The following is a 27,526-nucleotide window of genomic DNA, read 5'->3' as shown; positions in this document are numbered from 1 at the left end:
AATAATAAATTAAAATATCTACACAAGTACAAGAAATACTCTTGTTGTGGCATATGTCAATATCTATGTAGTATATGAAGCCTGTTTCGAGGCAAGAGACCTGGGTTCGAATCCTACCAACGCCCCGAGACAAGGCGAAAAAGAAAAAATAGAAAGAGCAAGTGTTCTCTCCATATAATTTTGTTTAGCAATGGAATAAAATAATAAACAAACCACTAATATCTTCAAGTCTTCAACAACGAACTCATCAATAATGTATCTCCATTAAAATGATCAATGACCAGCACCACCCCTACTTGGACCGGAGTAAGCTCTTGCGATAACATATCGAAAAATCGATGAATCAACGGGTTGTTCTTGATCTCTTAGAGGTCTCACGCCTTCTACTCGCATACACTCAGAAATAAGCAAAAAGAAGATTGTAACAAGAATCATGTTGAAGAATGATACATAAATTTGGCACCTCATTTTTCTTTTTCTTTTTTGGAAGCTAAAATATCTCAAGAAATAAAATGTAAATTAAATGGTATGTATTGTAGCTTTTTGTACGTGAAAATTTATGTTTTGAGAATAATGAAGAAATATGAAATGAGGTTTTGAATATTTATAGAGGGAAAGAGAATGAAATATATGTTCATCTACTACAAATTGACTTAGTATATAACAAAATTTGGTGGGTTGATAATAAATAAAGAAAAATATTGTGGGAAAAGTTTATGAAGTTTGGCGAAGAAGTAAACGGTAGTTAAAATTTTCAAAGGTTTGAATTTTAAAGGGTTGGAAACGTGTGTGAAGGAAAGGTTATACAGATTAAAAGTTAGAAGTCGAAAAATGTTTAGCATATGAAACGAGTTAAGTCAAAGTGTCGGAATAAAGGTAGGAGAGTTGGTACGCTGGTTAAGCTGCAACTAGTATAACGATTGGCGTTTTCAAACTTTGGACTGATTTTAGTTATTAATAAAGTATAATCTCACATTCTTACTGGTACAATCTTAGTACGTATACTTTAGTTATTTAATGCTGTTTTATGTGTTGAAAGTTTATTTATTGGACTTTTTCATTGTTGTCATTTTTTATTTTTACATAAAGGTTGTGAAAGAGATATCAAAGTTATGAACAAGTACTTGAGAAGCTATTCGGTCAAGTACGAGTCTCATTTTAAGTTTCCTATTTTAAAGTTCGAGATAATACGTCTATTATAAAAATCTAAATACTTTGAGGATTGTTAAAGATAAGAATCTTACCTTTAAAGTATTTTTAGGAAAACTAAGTGAATTTCAATCCTACTAAAGTTTAGTTCAAATTAAATCAAATTTCGAATCATTAACTTTTAAACTTTTAACTTTGGATCAGGTCTTTACAAATCTATCGTTTTTCCAAATCTAGCAACACCCAATGAAATCCTTATATAGAATGATTTATACTTTAATAGCAAGTAAATAATTAAAAATAATCTATAACAAATCAATTATAATAATAAATAATGAACTTCAACCTTTAAAGTCAAAAGAAACCTTTCTTTAACTTAGTAGTGAGGGGATAACCATTAACATTTCATTTCAATTTTATTTTTACTTTTTAATATCCATTACAATTTCAGCATTTTGCTAACCTCCACCCCCAAAAAGTAACATGTGTACATGACAGCAAGCCGAGCAAAAGAGAAGACTAGTAGTGTGAACAGCCAACATATAATGACGTGTGAACAACCACTTTTGAATGGCAAATAGCAAAATAAGACTGAAAATTAGCTCAAAATTTATGGAAATGTTGCACAAATATGTTGATAAAAAACCAACCGTCCTAAAGCAGAGCACATACAATACAATGTAAGTGTGACCTAAGCAATGACTAAAACATCTTATATTCTTCACTCACACACAAACAAGCAGCTAATACAATTTTCAGTCAAGAAATGCGCAAGCTCAAAAAATTTGAATTCAATTAAGATTTTGTTTGCAGTCAATGTTTTGAATTTGAACAAGTCACCATTGATTTAGTTGTGTTAGTGCACCTTACAATTCTCAACCATTTTCAAAACATCAAGAACATACAACATTTGAAAACCTACAAGATAGATGGTCAATGTAATACATTATTAGAAAGGAGATAAAAAGGAAGGTGCTCAGCTGTTTCATAATTTCATCATCTACACATGCTGATATGCAGACATACTTTCCAGCAATAAGCTTTGACTGACCGCCTGTGACATGATTCCTGTGGAATTCAAGATACTAGTACGAGTGAGAGAAGAGTTTAGGAAAATTCAACATCCACTCAGTTTCCAAGCTGTAAATGTATGATATAACCACAAACGGTGCTAGGGAATTCCAAAATTGTATGCTTATGGACTGTTATAGTTGATACCATCGTTTGGCTCACACCAAAGCACATCCTCTCCCATAAGAGGGGAAATTATGTTGCATTCAAAGCAGAGCAGACATTTCTATCACCTGCGACGAAAACCAATACAAGAAATGAGAGCATGAAATGACTGATCCAGGCATGATGCAATATAAGCAAACTAACCTGTCAAAGTCATCATAGGGAAAGAACTGCATAGATTTCAATCTCTACACGGAGAATCAAGTTTATGCCATATCGTCATCAACTTTGTAATAGACAAGGTTGCATCGTTTATTTAACTGCAAAGCAAAAGAATACTTAGATCCAGATGAAAACAATTATTAAAAGTACAAAGCAACTGGAAAAGTTAATACATGAACAAAACCTAGCTTTTATTGTTCATTTGATATCCTTTGCAAAATATTATTTCAATCCACCAAATTGTGTTTGCGAAACTAACAATAAGTGTTTGCAAATAAAACTACTACCCAATATGCTTGGGATGCATTACCATAATCTTGCAATTAAGACTAGGGGTCAGAAACTTACACATGCAGCTACAGCTTGGGTTTCTACTTTCAAGCGTCATCATCACATTGATGATAAATATCCTCATGCTCTGCGTCGGGCATGAGTTCTAGTATCCGGGCCAATTTGTTCCATTGTGGTCTAAGGTCACCTTTTTAAGAGATCCACTATTTTCAACGGAAGTTGCATAACTTCAAACTCGGAAATACATAGATGCACAGCCACTGCCATTGCATTACAGCATGAGCATATCCTTAATCAACATCCTTCCGCAGGATGAAGAGAAGGAACAATGTATGTTGACTCATAGCGAGTGGTTCCTTAAAACATAAATACACTTCCTTAGATCAAAGCATAATGTGCAAAAAATAAAGGCTCTTCCCAGTTGTTGGGAGGAGGCATACACAAATACAATGGAATGTAAACGAACATCTTTTAAGTGATAATAACAGAAAATTACTCCTTCCAAAGACAGTGATTAAACAATTACAAGAAACATATTCATCGAAATTCCATACCAATTATTGGAATGAAACAAGGTTAATCCATGATTCATGGAAAGAATAGCCAAAGACATCTACTCCATCGCAGGCAAATCCAAGTGTCCTCCGTAGCTTTCACTGATACAAGCCTAACATATATTTACAAGCAACAATTAACATATGATTACAAACAAAATAGAGAATAAAAGGCTACATCAGCAATTCATGGGAGCCACCAAGGCACATAGGGAAATACTGAAACAAGCAGTTAGAATTTGGAGTACAGGTCTTTGGCACCACCAGGCCCAACAGACTTAACCAGCTAAACAAGCAAACAAGTGAACAACTGATAATGTCAGCTATTCGGAGAAACTGAACATGCAAAACTAAAATTGATATGTTTTCATCATCAAGAATTCCTAGAAGGCTAGAACTGTTGGTAATAGAGAGAGGACAGAAGCTGCCAAAATGGCTTTAAACCAATGATAATCCCACCAAGGCATTAAATTATAAGAAAGCCACTACACCTGCATTCTGTTCATACAAATTTGTACAAAATAACTATTATCAAAGATAACCTCCCTCTTAAACCATCCCAAAAAAGTGAGTCAGCAATTGACCACGCATATCATCATTTTCTTGCATATCATGATAGTTCGTTTCTATTTTGCCAAATATTCTTTTATGGGGAAAAAAATCTAATAGAAAGACACCTAAACCCAAAAATTTAGCAAAAGGTTAACTGCAGATATAGTAAATTTCTCTGTGGGTTGATGGTTAGAAAGAGCTTCAGTAGTAGTCAGGATATATAAACTTCCATTAACTTCAAAGTGCATAATTCTAACAATTCATTTAGGCAATTTTGTAGAATCAGATAATGAGAGAAGAAAAGACATGATCACAAAAGCAATATCATACCTGGAGATAAGGCAAGACAGCGTCATATGCATGTTTAAAAGCCTTTAATTTCAATGTCAACCTGATCCATTAACCAAGTGTTACGATAAATGAATAACAGGCAGGATGTAATTATTATTTAAAAAGAATGAGGGAAAAAAAAAAAACACGTTCAAAATAGGATACAGAATACAAAGACCAGCTTTGGACCAATTTCAAAGGGTTTGGAATAATTAACATCAATGAAGATGAGGGGGCTCCAGAATGCCAAGTTGGTTATTATTGCAACCACCTCCTGCCACATAATTTCAAAATAGCCACATTACTGAACCAAACTCATTATTGGGACTTTATATAGACCTATTGATAGGCTTCTTATGGTTCCATACCAGCTTATATGACCCTGGGAACACCCCATGCATTTACTTCAACTTCGGAAAATTTTCTCAAAAGTGGCCCAAAAGTGTGAATAATAACCTTTAATTTTGAACAATTTACAACTTTTTGGGACCCGAAAAGAAAACAGGTCGGGGTGCTTCCCATAATCCCATAGACCAAAAAAACCCCTGGAGTCCATTTGAGTGATTGGAACCATCAACTTTACCTTTAATCTGCCAGTTCCCCCCCCCCCCCCCCGCCCCCCAATAACTCAAGACCATCACATGACTTTGTACAATCGACTTGTGCCTATATATGGTTCCAAACAATATTATATGACACAGAGATACAACCCCTCAATCCTAAGATTTTTCAACATGAAAGTCTAAAACCCATTAACCCCCTCAAATTTCACGAGCCTTCAATTTTGGTCAATTTCGGACTTCTTCGACCTAGAAAGAAATTTTGTCAGGGTTCTTTCCATGGACCCCACAACAACCCGAGAGGTCATTTGGGTTGTTGGAACCATCCACTTTGCCTTTAAACCGTCAATTTAGTTGTTTCCGTAGAAATCTCCCTTAATTAACTCAAGGTCACCATAGGCTTTTTATGACCGTTTAGTGGTTATAATCGTTACATGTGCTTCCAAAAAAAATATATGACCTTGGGATGCATCCCTGAAAATCCCGAAATTTGCCGACATCGGGTCCTGAAACCTCTAAAATTGGTCCAAAAGAGTGCATTCAAAAAGATCATGTTAGCGTAGAACCCATATTAATCAATGCAATTGTCTGATCCTGGATACTAGCTAATTCAATAACATTAAACCTTTGTCTGAGTTCTGATACTACAATACGAAACGCCGGAAAGATAAAAAGCTTACACAAATGCAACCCAAAGCAATTTCAAAAGGTGCACAATGCTCGTGTATTTGAGAGTCTAATCAGATTTTTATTTTACTTTTGATACTTGTCAAGGGAAGCATAATTGCACAAATAGGAAACATAAAAAGCATCCTTTACACATTATTTCCACAGCTGCAAATATGAAAGCCTAAGACTACCCAGTCTTAACTTGAGTCAAATTAGATAATTCCAATGTAGGTATTGAAAGAAAGGCCACTTCAATCCTAGAACCAGCAATTTTGCAATATTGATAGATATGGATTTCAGATTCAGATTTAAAGTTCCCTATATCATTGGCGGAGCCAGAGGGGTACAAGGGGGGACAGTTGTCCCCCCACTTCCCAAAAAAACAAGCAGCTATATATATATATATATATTATTGTGTGGATTAATTTAGGATACAAAGTGGATGGTGTGGTGGTGAGTGGAGTTGAATTTTTTGCAAGATACCAAGGTTCGAACCTTGTTGTTGTAATATTTCCTTTTTTTTTTTTTTTTGTTTTTTTGAAGAATCCTTCCATTATATCTATTAACCAATACGAATTTATTTACATAAGTGTAATTGTAATATTGCATGAATGGAGCCCCTAAATCTATTGTCATTGAACTTAAGTGGAGTATTTTCCATTCACTTTTTTTCTTTATAATGTTTAATTAAGAAGTATTCCTTTCAATTTTTTTAATTAATATATACTAAGTATATATATTTAAATAATAATTTTAATTATGATATTGCATGAACAAAACCCACTAAATTAAGTTTGTCATACAAAATTATACATTATAACTATTGCATTTAATAACTTATATTTTATAAAGTTCGAATTTATTAAAAATTCCGAACTCATAAGCGATTAATTTTGGAGGAAAAATTGATATATGATGTTGAATTTTTATTAAGTACTCTGTATTGTGAATTTTTTGAATTGTACACATTAATTATTGAGCACTCGGTGTATTTAAGTATTGGTGTTTTTTTTTTTTTTCCGAATAATTTTTTTCAAAATATGTAATGTCCATCCGTCCCCCCGATTTAAAATTTCTGGCTCCGCCACTGCCCTATATAGCAGCCGCAGGTCCAGATAAATCCTTTAGACACATTATAAGAGTATGATGTATCCTTTTGTTGAGATCCTCTGAGAACACAGACAAATTATTGTGCATATCAGTGTACCACTATCATTCAGGTCATGTGACATGAATATAAGGATGAACATAAGGGTTGGACCCCTGCCTACGCCCTTAAATGAGTTGAGAGAAAAAGCTCCTAAGTGCACCTAATAAGCTCTAGATAATATAAAGGACAAATATAAATTTATATCAAAAAAAGTGCTTCTATGTGAGAACATGTCAGTTGTATTTTAAGCAGAGTTGTCGTGCCAAACCTAATAAACGGACATTAGATGCATACCTTTTTAAAAGACGAAAACAAACATAGATTTCCTCAATGTCTTCCTCAAGCTTCAGCTGAATATACTGCCTCAGAAGCTCGCATAAGTTATGCGAAGATTCATTACCCACATCATCGAAATCACTATATATCTGAAATCCTGAGAGACAGCATTGCAGCGTAGAGGACAACACCCCAGTAGACCCTGACCTGAGAAACATCTCTGCAAGAATGTTCAAAATCAAGCAATTGCTGACTTTGAACTTATGGACCCAACAAGGAGGACTTCCAACCCAAAGATTACTATCTTTAGCACATTCCACAGATCCAGTATTATCCCGGCCATGCCCCATTTTCTGCGCTACCTCGGAAACTTTGCAAGACTCAGGTAAACCATTTGGCCTTCGATGGGCAGGAAGTGCCCCAACTATATCTGCTCTCAGTTCCTCAGGTAACTGGTGTAGTATAGACATGTCCACTTGGCTTAATGAATAAGGCATTAGGTCAACAACTCCTGATTCCACTTCAGAATTAGGGATAATTGCAGTTACTGTGCCAATAGTAGGCAATGCCTCCTTTTCCTGATTCTTGGAACACCCGGCCTACAGACCACAAATCCACAATGATAAGTCATTACAAAACAAAACAGACATGTCCACTTGGCTTGAATGACTAAGGTATTAGGTTGACATTTCTGATTCAAGTATTCAACACAAAAATAGAAATAATTACAGACACAGTTGCTGTGCCAACTGCCAATAGCAGGCAATACCTCTTTTTCCTGGTTCTCGGAGCACCCAGCCTACAGACCACAACAACAAGTCATTATTAAACAAAACATAAATACAAAAGCAACAACTGCATGTTTACATGCTTAAATGAGGCAATATTATTATGTTGTACCCAATTAATCACAATACTATGTACCTATGAAAGAAGGAAGCAAAAGTACAAGATAACTCCTATGAAAATGATAATAAAACAGTCATCAAATGAAAATCGGCAGCTGTATTATACACTACCTTGTCGTCCTTAATGTTGTTAATTTGCACAGCAGCAGAAGCATGAATTTCCTGTTCGTTGCGCAATTCACCTAAATGACCATTGGGGTTAAATAGTAAGCCAGGCAAAATCTAACATACACAGACAAAATGTTACCTTCAACTTTCTTCACAGACATAGCAGAGACACTCTTATATAGGTCTTTGTCCTTAATTTTGGATATGAGATCAGTCAACCTCCCTCCATACATATCATTAAACTCTTTAAACAACTCTGGGGGCAAGCTCTCAATAACACCCAGATCAAGATCACCCAATGACGGCAGCACTGCAACTGGATTTGAGTGAGATTCATGGTATGAAGGATTTGAACTTGTCGCTGAAGGTCCAACAGACTCAAGATAAGCTTGGCCTGCAACAAAATCAAAATGAGATGTTACGCAGAGCAGATACTTTCAACAGGAAGACCTGTAACCACAATCTCTGTTTGAAGATGGTATATCCACAATACCTGTATCACGCATGTTGCGGTGTTCTGTAGAGTTTGTTGTGCCAGATCCAAGCCACGACCTTAGAAAATTTCTTTCTTGCCCTTAAGATCGGATATGAAAAGGAGACATTAGATATTGTCAGAAACATCAAAGTGAAGAAGCAAAACAAGAAAATACAAGACCATGTCAATGGCATGCAAATCAAAGACATACTTTGCTAGTTTTCTACTATAAGACATAGAAAACAAGCAGATGGAAATAAAAAAAATATAAAGAAAATTGTTGATAGAATAACAAGCCAACAAGGTGCTCAAACAGACTAGCACAAACCTTGTCTCATAGTATCATTACTCTCCAGCTTGGTCACTTGTAATCCGATTCCTCGAATATCTTTGACATCTAGACAGATAAAACGGATAGTTTAAAACTTGGAGAAAATCTAATAGATCTATCAATGACTAAGGCTGTGAAAATCTAGGAGGAAATAGAAACATTTGCTTGGCTCTAAAATTCAAGACTCTGTATCCAGACTTTCCCAATCATCTCTTTCCCATAGAAAAAAGGCATCAGCAATACCCAAGCTCTTAAATAATAATTAAAAAAAAAAAAAAAAAAGAACGTGTATTAAGACAATAGACCAGCACTACAATGGCAGAAAGCTAGTGGCACCAAGGTCTGGCCACCCCAAAAAGAAAACATTAAAGGAATAGAAATGACTTCCAAACCCAATTGTTTACAGCATAATGCAGCCCTATCTCAATTTTATGAAAGAGCCCTTATATTACAAATTTTAAACCTTTAAAACTCGAAAAAGTCATAATTTATCATGTACCTCCCATGCCACAGTAGACAAATTATAAAATGTGCAAACTCATTATTATTACAAACTCCTTAGTAGCCAATATCATTTAGTGGACTAAAAACTAAAAAGTTAAAGATCCCAGATACAAGCTGACCTATATGAAATGATCCAAATAGCTGCATTGTTATCCTTTGAAGAATGTCAACATCATCTGTTGCAACAGGAACCTGTAATCAGAAGAGTAACTCTAGGATGAGAAAAAAATGATAATAAACAAAATGACAATTGTCAAAATTTAATCTAAACATACTGTCGTAGAGTGACTAAGATTTTCACAAGCCCCATGACCCATGTATTTTGTTGGCTCCCCAGCATCTTTTCTGCGCTTCTTAATCTAAAAATTATTAATGCAGACAAAAACAAAGATTATAACTTGAGTTAGCAGAGTTATCTAACACCATGAATAACAAACAAACAAGTATTTCACAGTCAACAAAGCTTTCAATAACTCCAGACTCCAGAGCATGAATGTGAAAAGGAAAAAAACAAATAAATAAAGAAAAATCCAACAAAAAATTTACAATATTATATAAATATATACATACATAGAAATAAACAATGTTACATAAGCAGAAAAGAAAATTGTTGTACCTTGAGCGTAAAGGTACGCCCTTGTAATCCACATCCCTGCAAGCGCAAAGAAACCTCCTTGCACAGACTCGAAAGGAAGTGTTCACTCTGTAAAGCATGTGAAAACATATCTCAGACATATTTAAGGGCAAAGAAAACTGGATATTTTGTCGCATAAAGAGTTGAGATCCGACATCTTTTATATCCTTGAAGCGCACACCCCAGTTTACATCAGCACCAATTGACTTGCTTTCCTATACAATGTGTTTATTAGTCAAAACAATTGCTCAATAGAATCAATATCTAAATTATACGTCAAAAGGCAAGGTTCTTAAAAATACATTATATGTTTAGACAGCATAAAGATAGTTAAACAAGGTTTTAAAAATACATTATATGTTAGACTAGGCATATATAAGTTTGTCAAACACCACATGGAGATTCACAACACATATATAAGTTTGTCAAATACATTATATGTTAGACTAGGCATATATGACAAAAATAAGTGGAGTCAATATTCAAATAGGTTTAAGATCAAACACTACATGGAGATTCACAACACAGATTTTGCTCAATGCATCTCTCCATCAAAAAAGAAGAAGATTAAAAATTACATTAACCTAATTCAAAACTGGGAACTAGGCAGTCATCCAAACAAGTGAACATGTATACCAGAATAATTAATAGCTGGATTCAATCTTCCATAGACTTCTAGAAGTGACTCACAATCTTAAAATATCAATTCAAAAGTTGCACATGTTAAATCTAGTCTTACACTTCAATATGCAGATCCCGCCAAGGGTAATAAAACACACCCTATCAATGCGCCACAGAAATTTCAACGTATAATCCCTAACATGTTTCTAGACAGCCTTTTGCGCTCTTAAAAAAAATAAAAATAAAAAAAAAACCGAATGTACTATCAACCATCAAATGTTCCAAACTGGAAGTTCGCAAATGGCTAGCCCTTCTACAAGATGTACTGGACCAAATATATCCATCTCAAGCAACTGCAAGTATGTAAGCACCTCAATACCACAAGAGCAATCACCAAAATAATTTGGGTATACCAAAAAGGAAAATGCAACAGACATGTATCATATATTCTGCCGAACCTGAATGACTCCAACTAGCCGATTATCAACACCTCTGCAGTAATTCCACAACATTTCACCAGTTTTTGTTCCAAAGTCCCTCTGTAAAGCCTCCTACAATTTGAGTATATCAAAACTTGTTAAGAAGTTCCATAAGAGCCAACCCCTTACTTAGATCATATAATCTCACATTTAACAGTTATAACACTTAACATCCGAGAGGAACAAAGATACAGAGTGCCAATATTCCAATCAGAGTATAACATCATAGACAAGATATCACTATGCTTTGCACTATATATTAGACCTTAGAAAACCTTCGCAATTGGCCACAGGTCTGAACTCCTTTATTTTTTAGCTTTTGCTCCAAGACATGTCCAATACCTGGAAGTGTCTTTAAAGGGAGTTGCAACAGATACTCGTCAACCTGCAAAACAAATTTAGTAGTCACCATTTCAGAGACGGAAAATCAACTGTAAAAAGAAAGCAATGGTTCCAAGAGAGAGTAAATTATAAGAATGCACAGGACAACAAAGAGAGAATTTAAGCCAGCACTCAAACTTCTTGAGCTCAGATCAAACAAAAATCAATCATTTGATGACAGAAAGTTGACTGCAATTGTTCTGATAAAAAAAAGAAAAAAATAAATAAAAATGACCACAAGACTGCAAAGCAAATACGGATCCAGCTTACAAAACCCTTACACTGTGATCAATAGCCAAAGCTGCATAAAGCTCAGCCAAGCTACAACACAGGTTTTTGACTTAAAATTAACCCCTTGTAAAGTGTTCCTCAAATAATTTAGAGCAAGGAAATTACATCTTTAGTCTTTGGACATGCAGAAATGCAAATATATCATCATGATCAAGCAATCCCAAGTTTGAGCTCAACGAGTCAGTCTTGACTTAGGCAAGACTGCAAGATGGAACTGATCTTTTCCCAAGGCATATTTACAGTCATGCAACTAATTGAATTTTCTTTTCCAAGAATCATTTACATTAAGTAGTACCTTCTCCGGAGAGATGTAGCATTGACCGTTTGGTTTGGCAGTTCTAGTGGCAAGACGAGCCATAAGCATATTTGAAGCAATGCCTGCGCTAGCCGTGCAACCTGTTGTTTTAAAGATCTCTTTTCTTATTTCAGAAACTAAAAGCTCCGGCTCTGCCACGTCTGAGTCAGTGATATCCAGAAATGCTTCATCACAACTTACTGCCTGCAGGAAAAACAGATCTGCTAAAAAATACTGACAGAGTGACAGCAAGGATTAAATTGCATAGAATATTGTTGCACATGCCTGCACTTTATCACAGTGCTTGTGCAAGATGTTGTAGAATTGGTCAGCTACCTGCCACAACAGCAAAAGTTTCATTAAGTTCTAAAGACTCGCAAATCAGGACTTCTCTAATACAAACTATGAGAGGTTTTGGGGGTGGGGACGATGGCAACTAATATGAGACTCGATGGTCTAAAATACCTCTTCATAAGCTTCAAAATTGTAAGGTATGATTTCTAGATGAGGACAACGAGCCTTGGCATCTCTAACAAACATTCCAGCTTTCACCCCTATTACAAGAAAGATAAAACCATTTGAGAATAAATTTCTAAAAAACTGTCCATTTAAATCACAATGCTAACTGCCATAAGGATTTGAAATCAACCATAGTCTCGAGCAGGATAATTAGCAGAAGAGATTTCAGCAGTTCCTCTAGAACTGTCTGAATGGCACACTGCTACAGGCTTGTCCATCAAATCTGGACGGTTCCGGATAACAACAGCCACAAAAAAACAGTCCTGCAATGATATATTAATCAAGAGGATCAATAGATGGTGGGAATAAGGGAATTGGGCCTTTAAGTAAGGGAGACACATTTTTTTCTTAAGACTTAAAGAGTGTGGCATTGAAAAGACTGATACAAGACTACGAATTAGAGAAAAAGTTTCAACAGAGAAGACTCAAGTCATCAAGTACCATGTCCATATGGATGATCATAGTTTTCCGAGAAGTAGAAGCAGCATTAACATCAAAGCTTTTTTGCTTAGTTTTATTGGAAAGGCAGGCAAATCGCTTACGGTACCGGTTCCTCCAAGTTCCAATGAAATGCAACCTTGAACTCTTCCCAGCCACAAACACAAATAAAAAAAAATGAAAAAACATATTTTAAAAGAAATGGAGGAAAAATGCAGATAAAAGAGATGAAAGAGAACAGGGAAACATTTAGAGTTTTTACACCTTAAAATAGTTTTCAACAAAATTCGGGTCCTCAAGGGTTGAATGACGGCAGCAGGAAGGTCCCCCAGCCAATGAACCAGATGAATCCCCGCTAGGCTTTTCATACGAGTCATGATGACTGGTGGGACTAATATCGACTTTGTCTTTAGAGGTGACTGACTTCTCTGGTTGGGAGAAATCTTCTTCAAAAAATTGCTCTGAGTCAGCTGTACCAATTTTCTTACATCCATCGTCTTCCATCTTCTTTTCACTTTGCCTAGAACATTCAGACAACTCACCCAATTCAGAAGAGGCATGATCAAGAACAACATCATCCTTCACTTCTGAAGCTTCAGCATCTGCTTCAGCTTGCAGCATACAAGCTGAATCAGACAGAACACCTTGATTGACTGTATTTCGTTTCAAAGCGAAGAAAGCAGACAGCTTTGGTTGATTGCTTCCTTCATTGGCCAGCTGAATGAGTTGGTATGGAACCCCTAAATTTTTTTTTAAAAAAAAAAAGACAAGAAAAAAGAACAAAGTCAGGGGAATTCACAGGCATACAGCACAATTACTGCTTGACAAGATCATTACCAAAGCAGAAAATAACTTCTACTTGGATTTTGGGAAGCTAAAGGGTAAAGTGAACCTGGCATACCCTACATTATCCCAGAACCAGATTCTTAAGAAGAATAGAGTCAAAATTATTTAGCCATTTCAAATTTTCTCCTTCGCATATAAATATTCTTATTTCCAGCCATAAAAACTGGATGCACCAGTATCCAGCTCTCTTTAAATTCCTGCAAAGAATTAGTTGCCAAATTTGGAAAACGAAAAAACAAAAGTTCAATACTCTTCTAACTAATATGCTACAGTTAACCTTTTCCATAGAATCTTCCTACAAATTCTCTTTACTAGATTCAGAAATGAAAGGTTATATATTGAAGAAAGGTGTACAGTATCTCAAACGAACTTACAGCTGTAAAACATAATTTAATATATCAAACGCTCTCTCTGCAATTAACCCCCTCTTTCCCATATTAATATTGGTTTATTTAAGAAAAAAAAACGTACATCTATCTCTCTGATGCTAGCACATCTTTAATGCACCACTCCTCTCAAGTCTCAACATATTTGTCATATTCTCTTAATATAGAGTATGTACATATTAGACTCTATAGTCTATACAGAAACTGGAACTGCATCAATAGGCCATATCTAAAAGACTAAATGTGGGTCTTGCCAGAAGGCTCTATTTAAGTAAGCTATATTCTCCAATGTTCTTAGTCACTTGTTCTTTTAGCTAATAAAGGCTGTTAATTCTGCTGTCTTTTACTTTATTAATTTATTTCAAATTCCTATTCTACTAATTCGTTAAGGGAATCTGGAGAATTGAGTGAACATCCAAGTGGTTTGACATAAACACCAAAGGCAACTAGGCAAGAAAAGAATAATACACCCTCCCTCCGTCACTAAACGTTCTTCCTGTTTGGACAGTGACAATCGTGCAAAAAGTAAAAAAAAAAAATGCACTCTGTAACAAATACGGAGTAGTTAGGATGAGCAAATAAAAGACTCACAGTTCAACAGTTTCCCAGCTGCCACACAATCCAACACCCAAGTGGGTTTTACAACAGGCAGTCCACCACTGAAAGATCTACACCAATTATACAACGAATCAAACCATATTCCAATACAACCCTAAACCATTAAGTACTCTACTATCACTATTTAAAGAAAGAATAATTGACAAGAGAAAAAAGAAAAAACCTGAGGTTTTTAATTTTACTATCAGGTAGGTTACTGCAAATTATATGAGTGACACGATGCCTCGAAAAGTAATTCTCAAATCGTCCCCCATGCTTCAACATGTATGCTCGAAGCTCCTATTAGGTTTTATTACCAATATTTTTCATGATCATTACAATTAATCGATCCAAGCACCAACATAAAAAAGAATTCGGAGGCTAGTTTATAACAAACCTGGCTAGAGGGAATAGTAAATCCATCAACAAAAATCGAAACACCCTGAAATATCGGTTTTACAGAATCTGAACCACTGTAAGAAGAATTTGAAGCTTCTGCATCAAACTGATCATGTAGTTTCTTATTCTTCACAGCCATATAACTGCACAACACATTAAATTAAATTCAATTTTATAACCTTAAAATAACGCCTTCAATTCACCTACCCTAAAATAAAAAGCAAGTATCAAAATTTTCCACAACTATTTAAGCAACTGCAATTTATGTTCAAGACATTCCCAAATTGTGTCAAAATTGACCAATTGAACTAATAATTTGCAATCAACGACAAAAATCTCGTGCAAAGTGAAATTAAACAGTCTGAGCACATAACCTACATCAAATTAAGCGATTTTGAGCGAAATTTGAAGTGAAATTCAATAAATTAAACGGAAAAAATAAATAAATTTACCTGCCAAAATCGGAAAATGGGGCACTACGAAACGAAGATCGGGAAGAGGTGAGAGAATTAGCTCCCCAAGCGACGCCTAGGGTTTTCTGATTAGTCTTCTTCTTCTTATTGTTAGTGTTATTGGAAGAATTTGAATTGAAGCTTCTTTTGGAATTCGAATTGGAATTTCCAGAACGAGTTGAATCGTAGCTCATTTTCGACGCAAATTTTGCTACAAAAAGCGCGGGAATCAGATGAATGTTTGAAGAAGAATGCGAAGGAAAACAACAAACTTGCAATAGAAGTCTATATAGGGATAAGAGAGGAATTGTGTATTTTTTTTTTTCGATATGAAACGGAAAATTATAAACCTTTGAAAGAAAGTGGTCAAATTCAAGAATCTCGTCTCAATTAAATACCGATTACTTAAATCGATAAATAATCAAGAATTCTCTTCGGTGGAGTCGTCAAATTGTAGACGTCAACCAACAATCAAAATCAATAACTCCACCAACGACCAACAATTCTACCACAGAGAGACTGGTACATCTACACTAGTCGTGTAGATTTATTGAAATCAATAGTGAAAATTAGAACATAATTAGGAGAATGGGTCGAAAATAGTCTATTTTCGAGACTATTTCGATTAATGAGCTAAAGTAAGAGAGCTGCTAGTGTTTTGATTGTATATGTTATACTAAGTATTAGGGTGGCATTAGCTATGTGACTAATTAAATTTGATTAAGTTACTTGATTGCATAAAAAAAACAAAATTTTCACATACCTCAATAATTAATTGAATTAACCTTTACAAAAAAATAATAATAATAATAATTAGTTGAATTAAAACATCTTTTTAGATCCTTAAAAAGTTTAGTAAAACCATGTTTTGCTTGAGAAGCCGAGAACTAACAAGTTATGATTATACTACCTCCGTTAAATGTAATGTGTTACTTTGGGGGTAAGTTGCACATAACATTTAACGGAGGTAGTGGTTTTAATGGATGCATCATTTTCAGAATCACGGCTTTTAGATGATCTTTGGAGATGAGAAATATAACAAGAAAAGAAAAAAAAAGAAAAAAAGATCCATGTAATATGAGAAAGATAGAGAAAATATATTAACTAAATAGGAAAGTGGTGCATCTTAATTAAAAGTATAAAACTTTATATATATAAAAAGTGATGCATCTAAAAAACGGAGAAAGTATAATCATTTCATTTTTTGCAAGTTTAGATAAATTCTCATACGTATTTAGGGTCTATTCTCTTCAGCTTAATTTCAATTCAGTTCCATTCCTAATTTCCTTCTCTCATAAAATATTCATTTCAACTCTATTCAGTTCAATTCAGTTCAGCTAAGCTCCACTCCGTTCATATTTATTTCAATACGGAGTACAATAGTGTACAAAGTGCATGTATGGAACCCTCATTTTAGTGTCAAAAGAAGACTTTACTGATTGAGTTGCACTACTCCATACTACAAAGAGATTCAAAATATTGTACTTGTACTAGATATTCAGATGTAAAAATATTTTCTTATATACGTACCCTTCAACTAGCTATTAGTCCCAAGTTCATCAACAATCTATACCTTCTTATCCCTTGGCACCCAAAACATTTGTCCCCTTCATTAGGTCTAAGAAGACACAATTCTTGTTCCTTTGAGCAAAAACTTTACATTACTTCTTCATTTAGCTACTTAAATTCACAAAAACAAAGTAATTACTACTTGGACTATACTTAGATGACAACTAGATTTCAAGGCCTGGTCCTGGTGAAGTTATAGTAGCAGATGACCAGAAATCGGCACCATTGTTGTTTGCGACATGGAGGATGCATTCCAATGGAACCAAGCATAGTCCTCTGCTACTTAGACCCTCCATTGAATCCATCTCCATTGCACTCGGTCCACCCTTTTCCTGCAAACATTGACGATTAATTTCATAACTAGTAGTTCCAGAAATACTTTGTAGTTTCATCTCATGAACGAAGCCCAAATATATTACTACGTATGTCAAACATATGATGTATAGCATATACAACTATACAAGTACTAGAGCACGAGTAAAAATCTAGGTGAGCGACTTAAATACACTTGATCAAATTGAAACTATGTCAGCCAAACAACTAGGAAATGATTTTGGAACACCATAAGTTAATTTTAGCACTCTTTGTGAAAGCACAATTTTTTATGCTCTTCTTATATGAAGGTGTGTCAATATCAATTAATGACGTGCCAAAATCAATTCCCCGTGACTATGTATTTCGAAGTATCATTTCATAGTTATTAGAAAAATTGAAAAGAAGGGGAAAGAGGCAAGTGCATGCATGCTTCAGTAGATGGCCTGATTATGATGGGACTATAGCTGCGTACACTTACAAGTTAACTCTTTTGAGCTTACAAGTCTTTAATTTTTTTGAATTTTGATTGACATCATATCACTGTTTTTTCTCCTTACGTCATTCTTACAGTTTTTTTTTTTTAATCACAAAAATCCCACTTATTTTAGAATTAATTAACTAAAGTATCTTTTTCTAGCAAAGGTAATCTCCCAATGTCTATAATCAATCACCTACTCACACAGTCACACCTTAATACATACTCCAGTACTTACTTTCGGTTTCATTTCTGGCTGACCATACATACGAAGTAATGTTTTTGTTCCGTGTTCGGATCAAGTACATACACAACTACACGATACATAGATGCTTAGAATAGACAAGTACTACTAGAAAGATAAGCAAATGGGAGTATATCTGTATATATGAAAAGGCTTAAATAAAAATTTTAAAACCACATAATAAACATTGAATCAGTCAATACATTGATCAACTTGCCTTCCTTCTAATTAAATACAGATTATTTCGAATTAAATCTTCCTAAAATGATGAAACATTAAAGAGTGGTAAATCATCTAAACATCACTTGTTCCTCCTATAATTCACATGTATTTCTCAAAGTTCTAGTCCGACCATCTACATTATCATACGACATCATGTAGACCAAGAATATAGAAACAAGTCAATTCATAAGACTCCAATCATACAACCAAATTAGGTGAAACACTTCTAGCAACAAAGATGTTCAGGGTGGTGCCAAATTAGAGTACAATGATAATCAATCGCGCACTAGTGTACAACTGTCTTACCTCAATCACCATTTATCTTATCATATTGCACTGAATTACTCCATTACATTCATAAACAAGATAAAATTTGTCCCAAAATTTTTTTCCACTTTGGGGTAGATTCATTATAGATTGTACTTACAGAAATAAAGTGACGAGGAGACGACGATGAAGGCGAAAGCTTCAAGTAAGGTGTAGAAAGCACCTTCACTTGATCATGTAGGAACCTTATGTACCCCATTGCTTCATGTAACACCGAAGAAGTGTCCGTCTGTATCACAAGAAAATAAAAATCAATAAACCAAACAAGCATGCATAAATTTATTTCCTAGGAAATCAAAATAAATTCCCATGAATTTGTTCGTCAACCAAACAAGGCCGAGGATTGTACTCAATTATTATAACTAGTTATATATCCAATTTATGGATTTACAATGATTCAAAATTGAACAATTTTCACATTATGTACAAAGTACATGTTACTGAATAAACCTAGTACAAACATACCGTCCACGTAGAATTGGCAGTGCAAAGCTAAGTAGTTAAAAAGAGAGAATAGTTAGCAAACCTTGCCATAAGGAGATACAAGCTGCTGCAATACAGCAATCCTCTCACCAAGTTTCTCTCTTTTCCCCTATTTATTTATTGTACATCACACAACATCAACAACATAAATTTGCAGCAATATTTATCAATTATTTGAGTCATCTTAAAAAATAAAGAGCCCAAAATATATTGTAACAACAGTAGAACTATAATAAGACTAATAATCAAGGTTTATGAACATGCATGCAAAGTAAAGCTGAAAGCTTTTACCAACCTTTACATGTTTAGGAGAAGATGTAACAATGGGCCCCATTTCTGTTTTATTCTTCTTCACCCCATTTTTCTGATTCTGACCATTTTGAGACCCATTTTCAGATTCTTTACCCGGCCCATTTCTCCTTTTCTGTAATCAAAATTAAAAACTCATCAACATTAGCATCATTTATGTTACCCGACTCTTCATTTCATCTCAACTACCGGTACAAAATTTTTCATAAAGTAGACGAGTCTGATACTTAGACACGTACTCATGTCAGACACGAGTACATGAATCCAAGTAATATAAGATTTCATAAAGAGTAATAGAGGGAGAAAGAAACTAACATTGGAGTTGGAGGGAGTGAGATTAGTAGTATTGGCAGTAGTATGAGTAAATTTAGGAGTGGTTTTAGAAATAAAGTCACCAAAACAGAGCATATTAGGAGTATTAGAAGAAAACAGAGTAGGAGAAACAGGGGAATCAACAGAAAAGCCTTTTTCTTCAACATCTTCTAATGACAAAAGTAGCCTTGAAAAACTCCCACCTGGAAGATGAATTTCTCCCTCTTTTCCTCCATTTTCACCCATTATCATACTATAATATTTACCCTTTTTATTTTTTTATAAAAAAAAACCCAAAAAAGAAATGAATGTGGGAAAGATTTCTAGGAGTAAAAAACGGAAGGTTCTTCTATTTAATGTAATGCTCTGTTTTTATGCTCTGTTTTTAAGGAAGGAAGAAAGGAAGAAGAAAGAGGAAATGGGGGAGGGGTAAATTAAATTTCCAAGGAGAGTGTTGGGTAATGGGAATTAAGGGAGTCAAAGAGTGAAGAAAAACACAATATATCAATCAAAAAAACTAAGCCCAAGAAAAGTCATGGGTTTAGTGCTTCTAAACCTGATTACCTGAAAATGCAAAACAGTGAAAAAAAAAAAAAAAAAAAAAAAAAAAAGAGATAATGGTACTGTTACTGTGTTTCTACCGCTTTGGTGGAATCGAGTAAGTGAGTTGAGTACATGTTTGTTTTAACTTCATGTGGAAGTGGAAAGATTTTAAGAAATGTACAAGTAGATGAAATTTGGTTCACATTTTTAAGGATTCCATATTTTCAAAGGAAAAAAAATACTCATTTACTGCGGTACAATAATTTAAGGCTTACCTCGTATTCTAATTTAAAGGTATTAAAAACTGACTTGATCAATCCGAGAACAGCCTAATTTAAATTTTGATTCATGTACATAAAATATTAAGTATGACTTAATTTTCAAATAGATACACCTAATTCGACCTCACTAAACCCGACTCATTTATCTTGATTGACACCTATTTATTTATTCTACTTCCTAGAATATCCCAATGTTATTTAACTTTTTGTCTATCAAAAAAAAAAAAAACCTTGCTATGGTGTATGTATTTTGTTCTAACTTATGTTTCCTCCAAGTTTTATGCTCGTCAATGCACTCTAAACAAGTAATATCTATAGTAGTAAGCAGTGTCTTTCTTTATTTTTTGGTGTAAAGAGCCACAAAGGCGGGGGTGAGAATCGATAGGAAAGCTCTAACCACTTGAGCTATCCCTCACTCTCATAGTGTCTTTCTTTATAGATTGGTATTAAAATGCGGTCAAAGTTTAGTTAAATTATTAAATCAGATCAAACCAGATAATAAAAATTCATATAAGACCAGATCAGATCTCGTGAAGTAAACAAGTCTTAAACCTGTATACTAGATTAAGCAAAAGAACTCAAATTTGAAAGGCTTATAGAAACATAACATACTTGCTCATTTATTTAATACTACAAAATCATCTAAACAAAGCAAGTCAATCGAAATCCACACAGGTGCAAAAACTCTAGCCCTTTTATGTTTCTGCAAGATATCATCAGCCTTATTTGTCATCAAAACGTCCCTCAAAGATTGTTTATATAGTTAAAAACTCATCACCCCCCAACCCGCTCCCCGCCCAAAAAAGTATGTGCAACTGATGGCAACAATACCAGGATACAGTTTTACCATCCTCAAATACATAGTTGTAGGTGCTTAATAGTACTCCAATCTCTAAAGTCAAACTTTAGACCTTTATCAGATTTCTTGGCAGCTCCAGTTGCAAACAATAGCAGAGCACAGGTGATGAATGAGTTCATTTAGAAGGTCTTCACCTTCGTTATTGTGATGCTGCAGTGTTACCTTGGTAGCCTATCAAACAAGATACAGAAACATAAAATCATCAAGGCATTGGAACGGAGATAATACAACAGTCAAGTACTCCATTATAAGCGGAAACATCTTCAAGGTGGAGATTGAAATTACAATAATAGTTCATGAAATTTTGAAGTTATTTTCAACAATAAAATAAAAATAACACACGTTTTCAGTAAGGATACCAGTAATATTTAAGAAATGTTACAATGGTTTAGTGTTCATCATCACTTCATCTTCATCTAATTCTTCTCTCTCATACTTTTTCTCTCAATTTCCCTTCAAATTAGTCAGAACCAGAAATATTCAATTTCTACAACCAAGAACAAGTTTCTTCCTTTTTCTCTCATAATATCCACTTAAACCTCTATGAATTCTCAACCCTATAATCTTACTATGTATACATATTATCGCTTCCTTTCTTCTATCTTTTTTAAATTTCATTTCATCTTAACCTCAAACTTCCTTTGAGCACCTAATGAGAACTGAAGAGTGAGGAGTGATGGTTAATGACAAAATGTGATTTTGCTGCTTTTATCCCAGAAAAATACAATTGCTATATTGCTTAGTCAAGGAAGATAAAGTCCTCAGTAACTGTTATTGGAATACAATTGCTCCTTACATGTAATAGAATCTTCTACACACCAATAGCTCATGAAGTGCACCCACTTGTAGAATAGGATAGAAAAATAGAGGATGGCTCATTTATGGAGTCATTCTCCTTCCTCTCCCCTCCTCTGATAATGCTCTCTTCTTCTTACCCCATAATTTTGGTTCATGAAAAAGAAGAAAGAGGGCCTCTTAAAAAAATTTTGGTAAATGATGCTCCAATAATAGTATAGTCAAACCCTTCAAATTAAGTTTTTATTATATATTTTTACGATGTGCCTCAAAGGTTCTAGCCATAATAAGAAAGTTGGAAATAGGAAACTAAATTCTCATACCAAAGATCAAGAGTGAACCAAGAACCAACACCAATTCCAACAGAATTTTCAGTCTTTCTCGAAGATCTAGTCATCATGTTCCATGACCAGCTAACAAAACTAATCCTTGAAGATTTAATAAGAAATTCACAGCTTTATAGCTGAATAAGGACACCCCCCCCCCCTTTCTCTCATCTTAAACACATCAAGGTAATTAAAAATTCTACTGTTTTTTTAGAAAAATAAGAGGCTTATAAATTAAAATTGAAGAACATGGACAGCCATGGTGATTTGCTTCAAGAGCATTCTGCACAGAATCACATCTTCAAAAAAAGTAACCATGCCTCCCTCAAAAATATAGCAGAAAAGGCTAGGACATATTTTAAAAATTAAATAACAATGTATCGTCGCAAATCAATGATTAGTGGTGCATAGAGATGCATGCATCCACCAGCGCGTGCACCACACACGTCGGCATATGAAGTACATATGAGTAACTTATGTACCTCATACGTCGGCGTGTGTGATGCATGCGCCGATGGATGCAATTAGCTTGATACACCTAAGATGGAGCCTACCATTAGAAACACTAAGCTTCAGAAGCCCAATTGTATCACATACTATGTAGTTTCATTAACAACAACACACTTAAAAAAAAGCCAAGTCCACCCCGTAGAATTAAGAGATTTGTGATCATTGAGTTGATAATCAAACAATGATGACGACACTTTATAACAAATGATACATCTTATTCATAAAATTAATTAAAACCTATTGATAATACAATATCATTCCTCCATTCCATATATGACTTTAAAATCTTCAATGTACTTATTTGACCATTACTTCCTTAGTATTGATCATTATAAAAAGATTACATTTAGAAAAAATAAATCAAGAATAATCTTACAAGATTAAAATTCCTCATGATTATGTTTTTTTCTTATATGTTATTGAGCATTTATAATTAGAACATTAGTGTCAAAATGTTGCAACTAATAAAGAAGGGAAGTATATATTATAATTTTCTCTTTTTTTCTATTAATAATGAAATCTTCATGAGGAGGTGATAGGCTAATAATAGTGGCATCTGAGAATTTTTCTAGATATCATAACAAAATGATAGAAATATGATCATTTGGATATTGTATTGCAAAAAAATATTCAAAAATTATTATCACCATATCATTCCTTGTCTCATGATTGAAATCCAATATGCATCATGATTCACAACACTTATAAAGGAAGGAAAGAGGTGGACTTATGTGTGGCCCATCTTATTCCCTACTTACAAATGGTACATGATACAAAGAGAATACTCTTCCTTCACCCAATGTCACTTACTCACTTTCCTCACTAGATTCATACATCCATATTAATGTATAGTTCAAAAATATGTTAAGCCGCTAAAAGAGGTAAAGGGAGGATGAATCATGAAAAGTTGATTATTGATGATGATCTAATAGATAAGACATGCACCTTCCATTTAATGTAATTTACAAGAAATGCGTAGAAGTTATTAAGCTACAACAAGACAAGTCAAAGGCAGCCCAAACTATGAATTAGCTACAATAATATGTAGCCAAAGCTTACACAACATTTTTACCAAGGGATTTGAATCACATGAATGAGCCGGCTAAACTATTCCTTTAAGCTTTAGACTAATAGAGATCCAAAAAGGTTCTAAACTTCAAACCACAAACAGGTTACTATAACTTCTACCACAACTAAAAATGGGCTTAATTCCTTCTCCAATTGATTTAAATCAATGCTTACATGGCCCACATAGATACATGCACCAACCAACGAGTGCACCACATGCGCCAGTGTGTGAGGTGCACATATTAAATACATATAATGTATCTCACTCACTAACACATATGATGCATGTGTAAGAGGTGGATATAGCTAAATACACCAAAGGCACAAAATGGAGAACCAATTAGAGATTAGAACAAAGGATTGTTAAAAGTTTTTAGAGAAAACAAAATTCCTTAAGTAAAGGGAGTGTTTGAGTTCAAAGACACTAATTTTTGTATCTTATAATTTTTGTGCAAGTTAGAAACAACTAAATTATGTTTTACTTCATAAGCTACGAGGCAACAAAACCTTAGACGGAACACTATTTGAGAGAAAGGATGTGGAGTGCTTATTCTAGGCGAGGTGATTTCAGTGAGGCCAGCAGATTATTTTAATTAAAAAAAAAATTACACCAAGTGTGCCTCACTTCAATGCACAATGTGCACCTTCGGCCTTTTCATATATATGATGTGACCATCAATTTAACTAAGGGGTAGAGAGTAGAGACTAGAGAATCTAGAGAGCTAGGCATGAGCTATTCAAACAATCCCTTGAAGCTTTTACTTCAAGAAGGACCCATACCCTTTAATAACATCAAGGTTACTCTAAATACTACCAAAGTAACAGATTAACAATATATCATCTTTATGAGAAAAGAGGATGTTCAGGCTTAGGCACAAGGACAATCATATATATGCTTCCAGAATGCATCTTAAATGTCACTAAGCCTTTCCCAGACACATAGAGTGACTTAGGACTCTTTGAGGCTCCTTGGTCAAAGCTCAAAAGTTCTATTTCATATAGGCTTTAGCAAAACAATGACCTTCACTCTTCCTTAGTTGTCAAGGTAGTAATACATGACATTAAATCAATGCTTACATGGTGCACAAAGATGCATGCATCCACCAGCGCGTGCACCACATGCGCCAGTGTGTGAGGTACAGGTGACTACCGTGTATGCCTCATACGCCGACACGTGTAATGCATGCGCCGGAGGGTGCACATAGCTTCATGCATCAAAGATATATACATAATTACTCCATTGCATCCGGTATAATATATACCTTCACAATCCAACATTTAAAAAGACACAGAAAAACACACTATTGCAAGAGAGATCTATCACTAGACAGATCGCGCATATTCATACAGAGCAATATGTACATAATTACTCCATTGCATCCGGTATAATATATACTTTCACAATCCAACATTTAAAAAGACACAGAAAAACACACTATTGCAAGAGAGATCTATCACTAGACAGATCGCGCATATTCATACAGAGCAACAGCAAGTCCAACTCTTAAAGCACAAAGCTTAATAATAACAGCAGTTAGCTAAAACATCTTACATGCCTGAATAATCAAAATGACAAAGTTGATATCAATCACTAATCCAACATTTCCAATCCAACACAATTGAACTTAATTCAATGATCAAATTAAAACAAATTCCGAATCATCACAAAAACATGCAAAAAATCAAACTTTTTAATTTGTAACCCAATCACGCAACACCTAAAACGAAAGAAAAGTGGGGAAAGCGTACTGATCTTTCACTGTGTAGAACAAACATTCTTCAGCTTCTCCGCCGCACCTTCATTCACAGAATACTGCAATTTCACCCACCAAAAAATAAGGAAAAAAAAATCCAAAATTAAACAAAAAATAACAAAAATCGAAGCGTCGAAGAGAGAGATGACCTTGTGAAGAACCCAAACAGAATGAGTATAAGTGCGATTAAGAAGTTCATCAATGGCGGCGGAATCAGCAGCATCAACTTCTCTGTAATTGACGAAATTTTCGCGAGCATACTTAGCATAATAAGAGCGAGTATCTTTGGGAAGACGCCTAATTAACCTCAGTACCTCAGCATATGCCCGCAATGCTTTCTGCATTTTCTCTACTACCATTCGATTATTCTGCTGCTGCTGAAATAAGAACCCTAATTTTTTTCTCTCTCTTCTTCGGAAATTGGGAATTTCAGAATTTGGGAGTAGAACTGATAATGCAATTGGGGAAGACGATGTCTTGTTTTTTGTTTTTGTTTTTTTTTTTTTTTTTTTTTTTTTTTTTTTTTTTGATAAAGATGTCTTGTTAATTGTTGCTCACTCTTAAAGTTGTATCTTTGAAAAGTCAACTTTTGGGCTTGCAGTTATTTGCACCATTGGTTTGGGCCTCCTCTTAGATCTCATCTTATTGTGGATTTGTGGCCTTGTAAGTTGTAAAGTTAAGGACTTGTGAGTTATGAGGATGGGTATGAATCATTTTTACTCGATATGTCAAACGGGTTAATCAAGTTAATTTAGAGTCGGGTAATTCAATGTCAAACTAGCCAATCAAGTTAATTTAGAGTCGGATAATTCGATATTTGTACTACATGTATATATTAGTTTTTTTTTTTTTTTGGTTGGAATATATATACCTACTTTTCCCCTTTTTTTAGAGTTGGGTAATTCAATATGTCAAACGGGTTGATCAAGTTAATTTAGAGTCTGGTAATTCTATATTTGTACTATCTATATTTATCAGATTAATAATTTTTTTATGTTGGGTTGGAAAATATATGCCTACTTTTCCCCTTTTTCTTTAAAGTTTTTACCATATGTAGCATTAAGTTTGATATTGATCATATTGAGGGCATGGTTATATATATATATATATATATATATATATATATATATATATATAATAACTAGTAATATAATTGGGTAATATAAGTGGTTAAAAAAATACTAGTATTAAATTGTGAAATACTACTATTTTCGGACATATATAAAAGATAATTAAAGGTCCAAATAAACCTTTGCTCCACCATTAACGTTGTTACATACTCTCACTTTGCCCTGTAATTAGGGGAATCATTATTTCTACTCTAACCCCACAGGATACTAATAGATAAGAATCTATCAACATTTATATATGTGACTAGATTGGTGTATTATTTGAAGATGTAGTTAACTAGGTTTTAGTGGTATCAATTTTAGCACGTAGCATTTGTCTAATATGCAAACTACAAAGCTGAAATTTGGCCACTTCCTAAACTTTCCAATCGTAGAAAGTATTTTTTGTAAAGTCCAAAATTGGCTGCTCCA

The 27,526-nt window shown here is 34.3% G+C and overlaps 3 protein-coding genes across 5 annotated transcripts; all 3 read right to left on the bottom strand.

Annotated features, from left to right (window-relative positions):
- Nucleotides 1-1,925: 1,925 nt before the first annotated feature.
- On the bottom strand, nucleotides 1,926-16,018 carry LOC110716460 (DNA repair protein REV1-like). 2 transcript variants are annotated; one of them, XM_021895089.1, is made up of 28 exons: nucleotides 15,594-16,018; nucleotides 15,140-15,284; nucleotides 14,927-15,042; nucleotides 14,737-14,813; nucleotides 13,178-13,653; nucleotides 12,917-13,060; nucleotides 12,606-12,738; nucleotides 12,422-12,510; nucleotides 12,242-12,292; nucleotides 11,957-12,160; nucleotides 11,255-11,374; nucleotides 10,969-11,061; nucleotides 10,045-10,104; nucleotides 9,872-9,958; nucleotides 9,531-9,614; nucleotides 9,375-9,447; nucleotides 8,749-8,817; nucleotides 8,439-8,519; nucleotides 8,085-8,339; nucleotides 7,949-8,019; nucleotides 7,699-7,728; nucleotides 6,948-7,528; nucleotides 4,275-4,335; nucleotides 3,393-3,505; nucleotides 2,896-3,194; nucleotides 2,530-2,645; nucleotides 2,368-2,453; nucleotides 1,926-2,217 (listed from the first exon to the last, which is right to left on the bottom strand). In XM_021895089.1, exons 1-24 carry the CDS (start codon nucleotides 15,785-15,787, stop codon nucleotides 3,452-3,454), a joined length of 3,348 nt encoding a protein of 1,115 aa, XP_021750781.1. In that variant the 5' UTR covers nucleotides 15,788-16,018; the 3' UTR covers nucleotides 1,926-2,217; nucleotides 2,368-2,453; nucleotides 2,530-2,645; nucleotides 2,896-3,194; nucleotides 3,393-3,451. The 2 variants fall into 2 exon arrangements, with proteins under 2 accessions (XP_021750781.1, XP_021750780.1); XM_021895088.1 differs by having other exon boundaries at nucleotides 1,926-2,453.
- A 919-nt stretch (nucleotides 16,019-16,937) lies between these two features.
- Nucleotides 16,938-21,105, bottom strand: LOC110716451 (transcription factor bHLH113-like). The gene is made up of 5 exons (XM_021895072.1): nucleotides 19,853-21,105; nucleotides 19,524-19,652; nucleotides 19,272-19,337; nucleotides 18,846-18,974; nucleotides 16,938-17,494 (listed from the first exon to the last, which is right to left on the bottom strand). The coding sequence occupies exons 1-5, from the start codon at nucleotides 20,099-20,101 to the stop codon at nucleotides 17,327-17,329; spliced, it is 741 nt and encodes a 246-aa protein (XP_021750764.1). The 5' UTR covers nucleotides 20,102-21,105; the 3' UTR covers nucleotides 16,938-17,326.
- Nucleotides 21,106-21,269: 164 nt separating this feature from the next.
- LOC110716452 (LYR motif-containing protein At3g19508-like) lies at nucleotides 21,270-27,076 on the bottom strand. 2 transcript variants are annotated; one of them, XM_021895073.1, is made up of 3 exons: nucleotides 26,135-26,525; nucleotides 25,981-26,044; nucleotides 21,270-21,703 (listed from the first exon to the last, which is right to left on the bottom strand). In XM_021895073.1, the coding sequence occupies exons 1-2, from the start codon at nucleotides 26,342-26,344 to the stop codon at nucleotides 25,988-25,990; spliced, it is 267 nt and encodes an 88-aa protein (XP_021750765.1). In that variant the 5' UTR covers nucleotides 26,345-26,525; the 3' UTR covers nucleotides 21,270-21,703; nucleotides 25,981-25,987. The 2 variants fall into 2 exon arrangements, with proteins under 2 accessions (XP_021750765.1, XP_021750766.1); XM_021895074.1 differs by lacking the exon at nucleotides 21,270-21,703 and having other exon boundaries at nucleotides 25,611-26,044; nucleotides 26,135-27,076.
- Nucleotides 27,077-27,526: the final 450 nt, after the last annotated feature.

This window comes from Chenopodium quinoa, unplaced genomic scaffold (assembly GCF_001683475.1).
Source record: "Chenopodium quinoa cultivar QQ74 unplaced genomic scaffold, ASM168347v1, whole genome shotgun sequence".
NCBI lineage: Eukaryota > Viridiplantae > Streptophyta > Magnoliopsida > Caryophyllales > Amaranthaceae > Chenopodium > Chenopodium quinoa.
The sequence above is the reverse complement of the archived record's forward strand: the minus strand, read 5'-3'. Positions and strand labels throughout refer to the sequence as shown.

Bases quoted from the DNA above. Each gene is read 5' to 3' on its own strand.
- LOC110716452 (XM_021895074.1), bottom strand. From the start codon at position 26,344: ATGGTAGTAGAGAAAATGCAGAAAGCATTGCGGGCATATGCTGAGGTA. The intron at 26,045-26,134 runs GTCATCTCTCTC...GTGAAATTGCAG, and splicing joins CTGTTTGGGTTCTTCACAAG to TATTCTGTGAATGAAGGTGC.
- LOC110716451 (XM_021895072.1), bottom strand. From the start codon at position 20,101: ATGATAATGGGTGAAAATGGAGGAAAAGAGGGAGAAATTCATCTTCCA. The intron at 18,975-19,271 runs GTTTGCTAACTA...CTTGTGATACAG, and splicing joins TTGTATCTCCTTATGGCAAG to ACGGACACTTCTTCGGTGTT. The intron at 17,495-18,845 runs GTAAGTACAATC...CAATGTTTGCAG, and splicing joins CTCCTCGTCACTTTATTTCT to GAAAAGGGTGGACCGAGTGC.
- LOC110716460 (XM_021895088.1), bottom strand. From the start codon at position 15,787: ATGAGCTACGATTCAACTCGTTCTGGAAATTCCAATTCGAATTCCAAA. The intron at 15,043-15,139 runs GTTTGTTATAAA...AAAACCTAATAG, and splicing joins TTACTATTCCCTCTAGCCAG to GAGCTTCGAGCATACATGTT. The intron at 12,161-12,241 runs GCATGTGCAACA...TTTTTCCTGCAG, and splicing joins AGCACTGTGATAAAGTGCAG to GCAGTAAGTTGTGATGAAGC.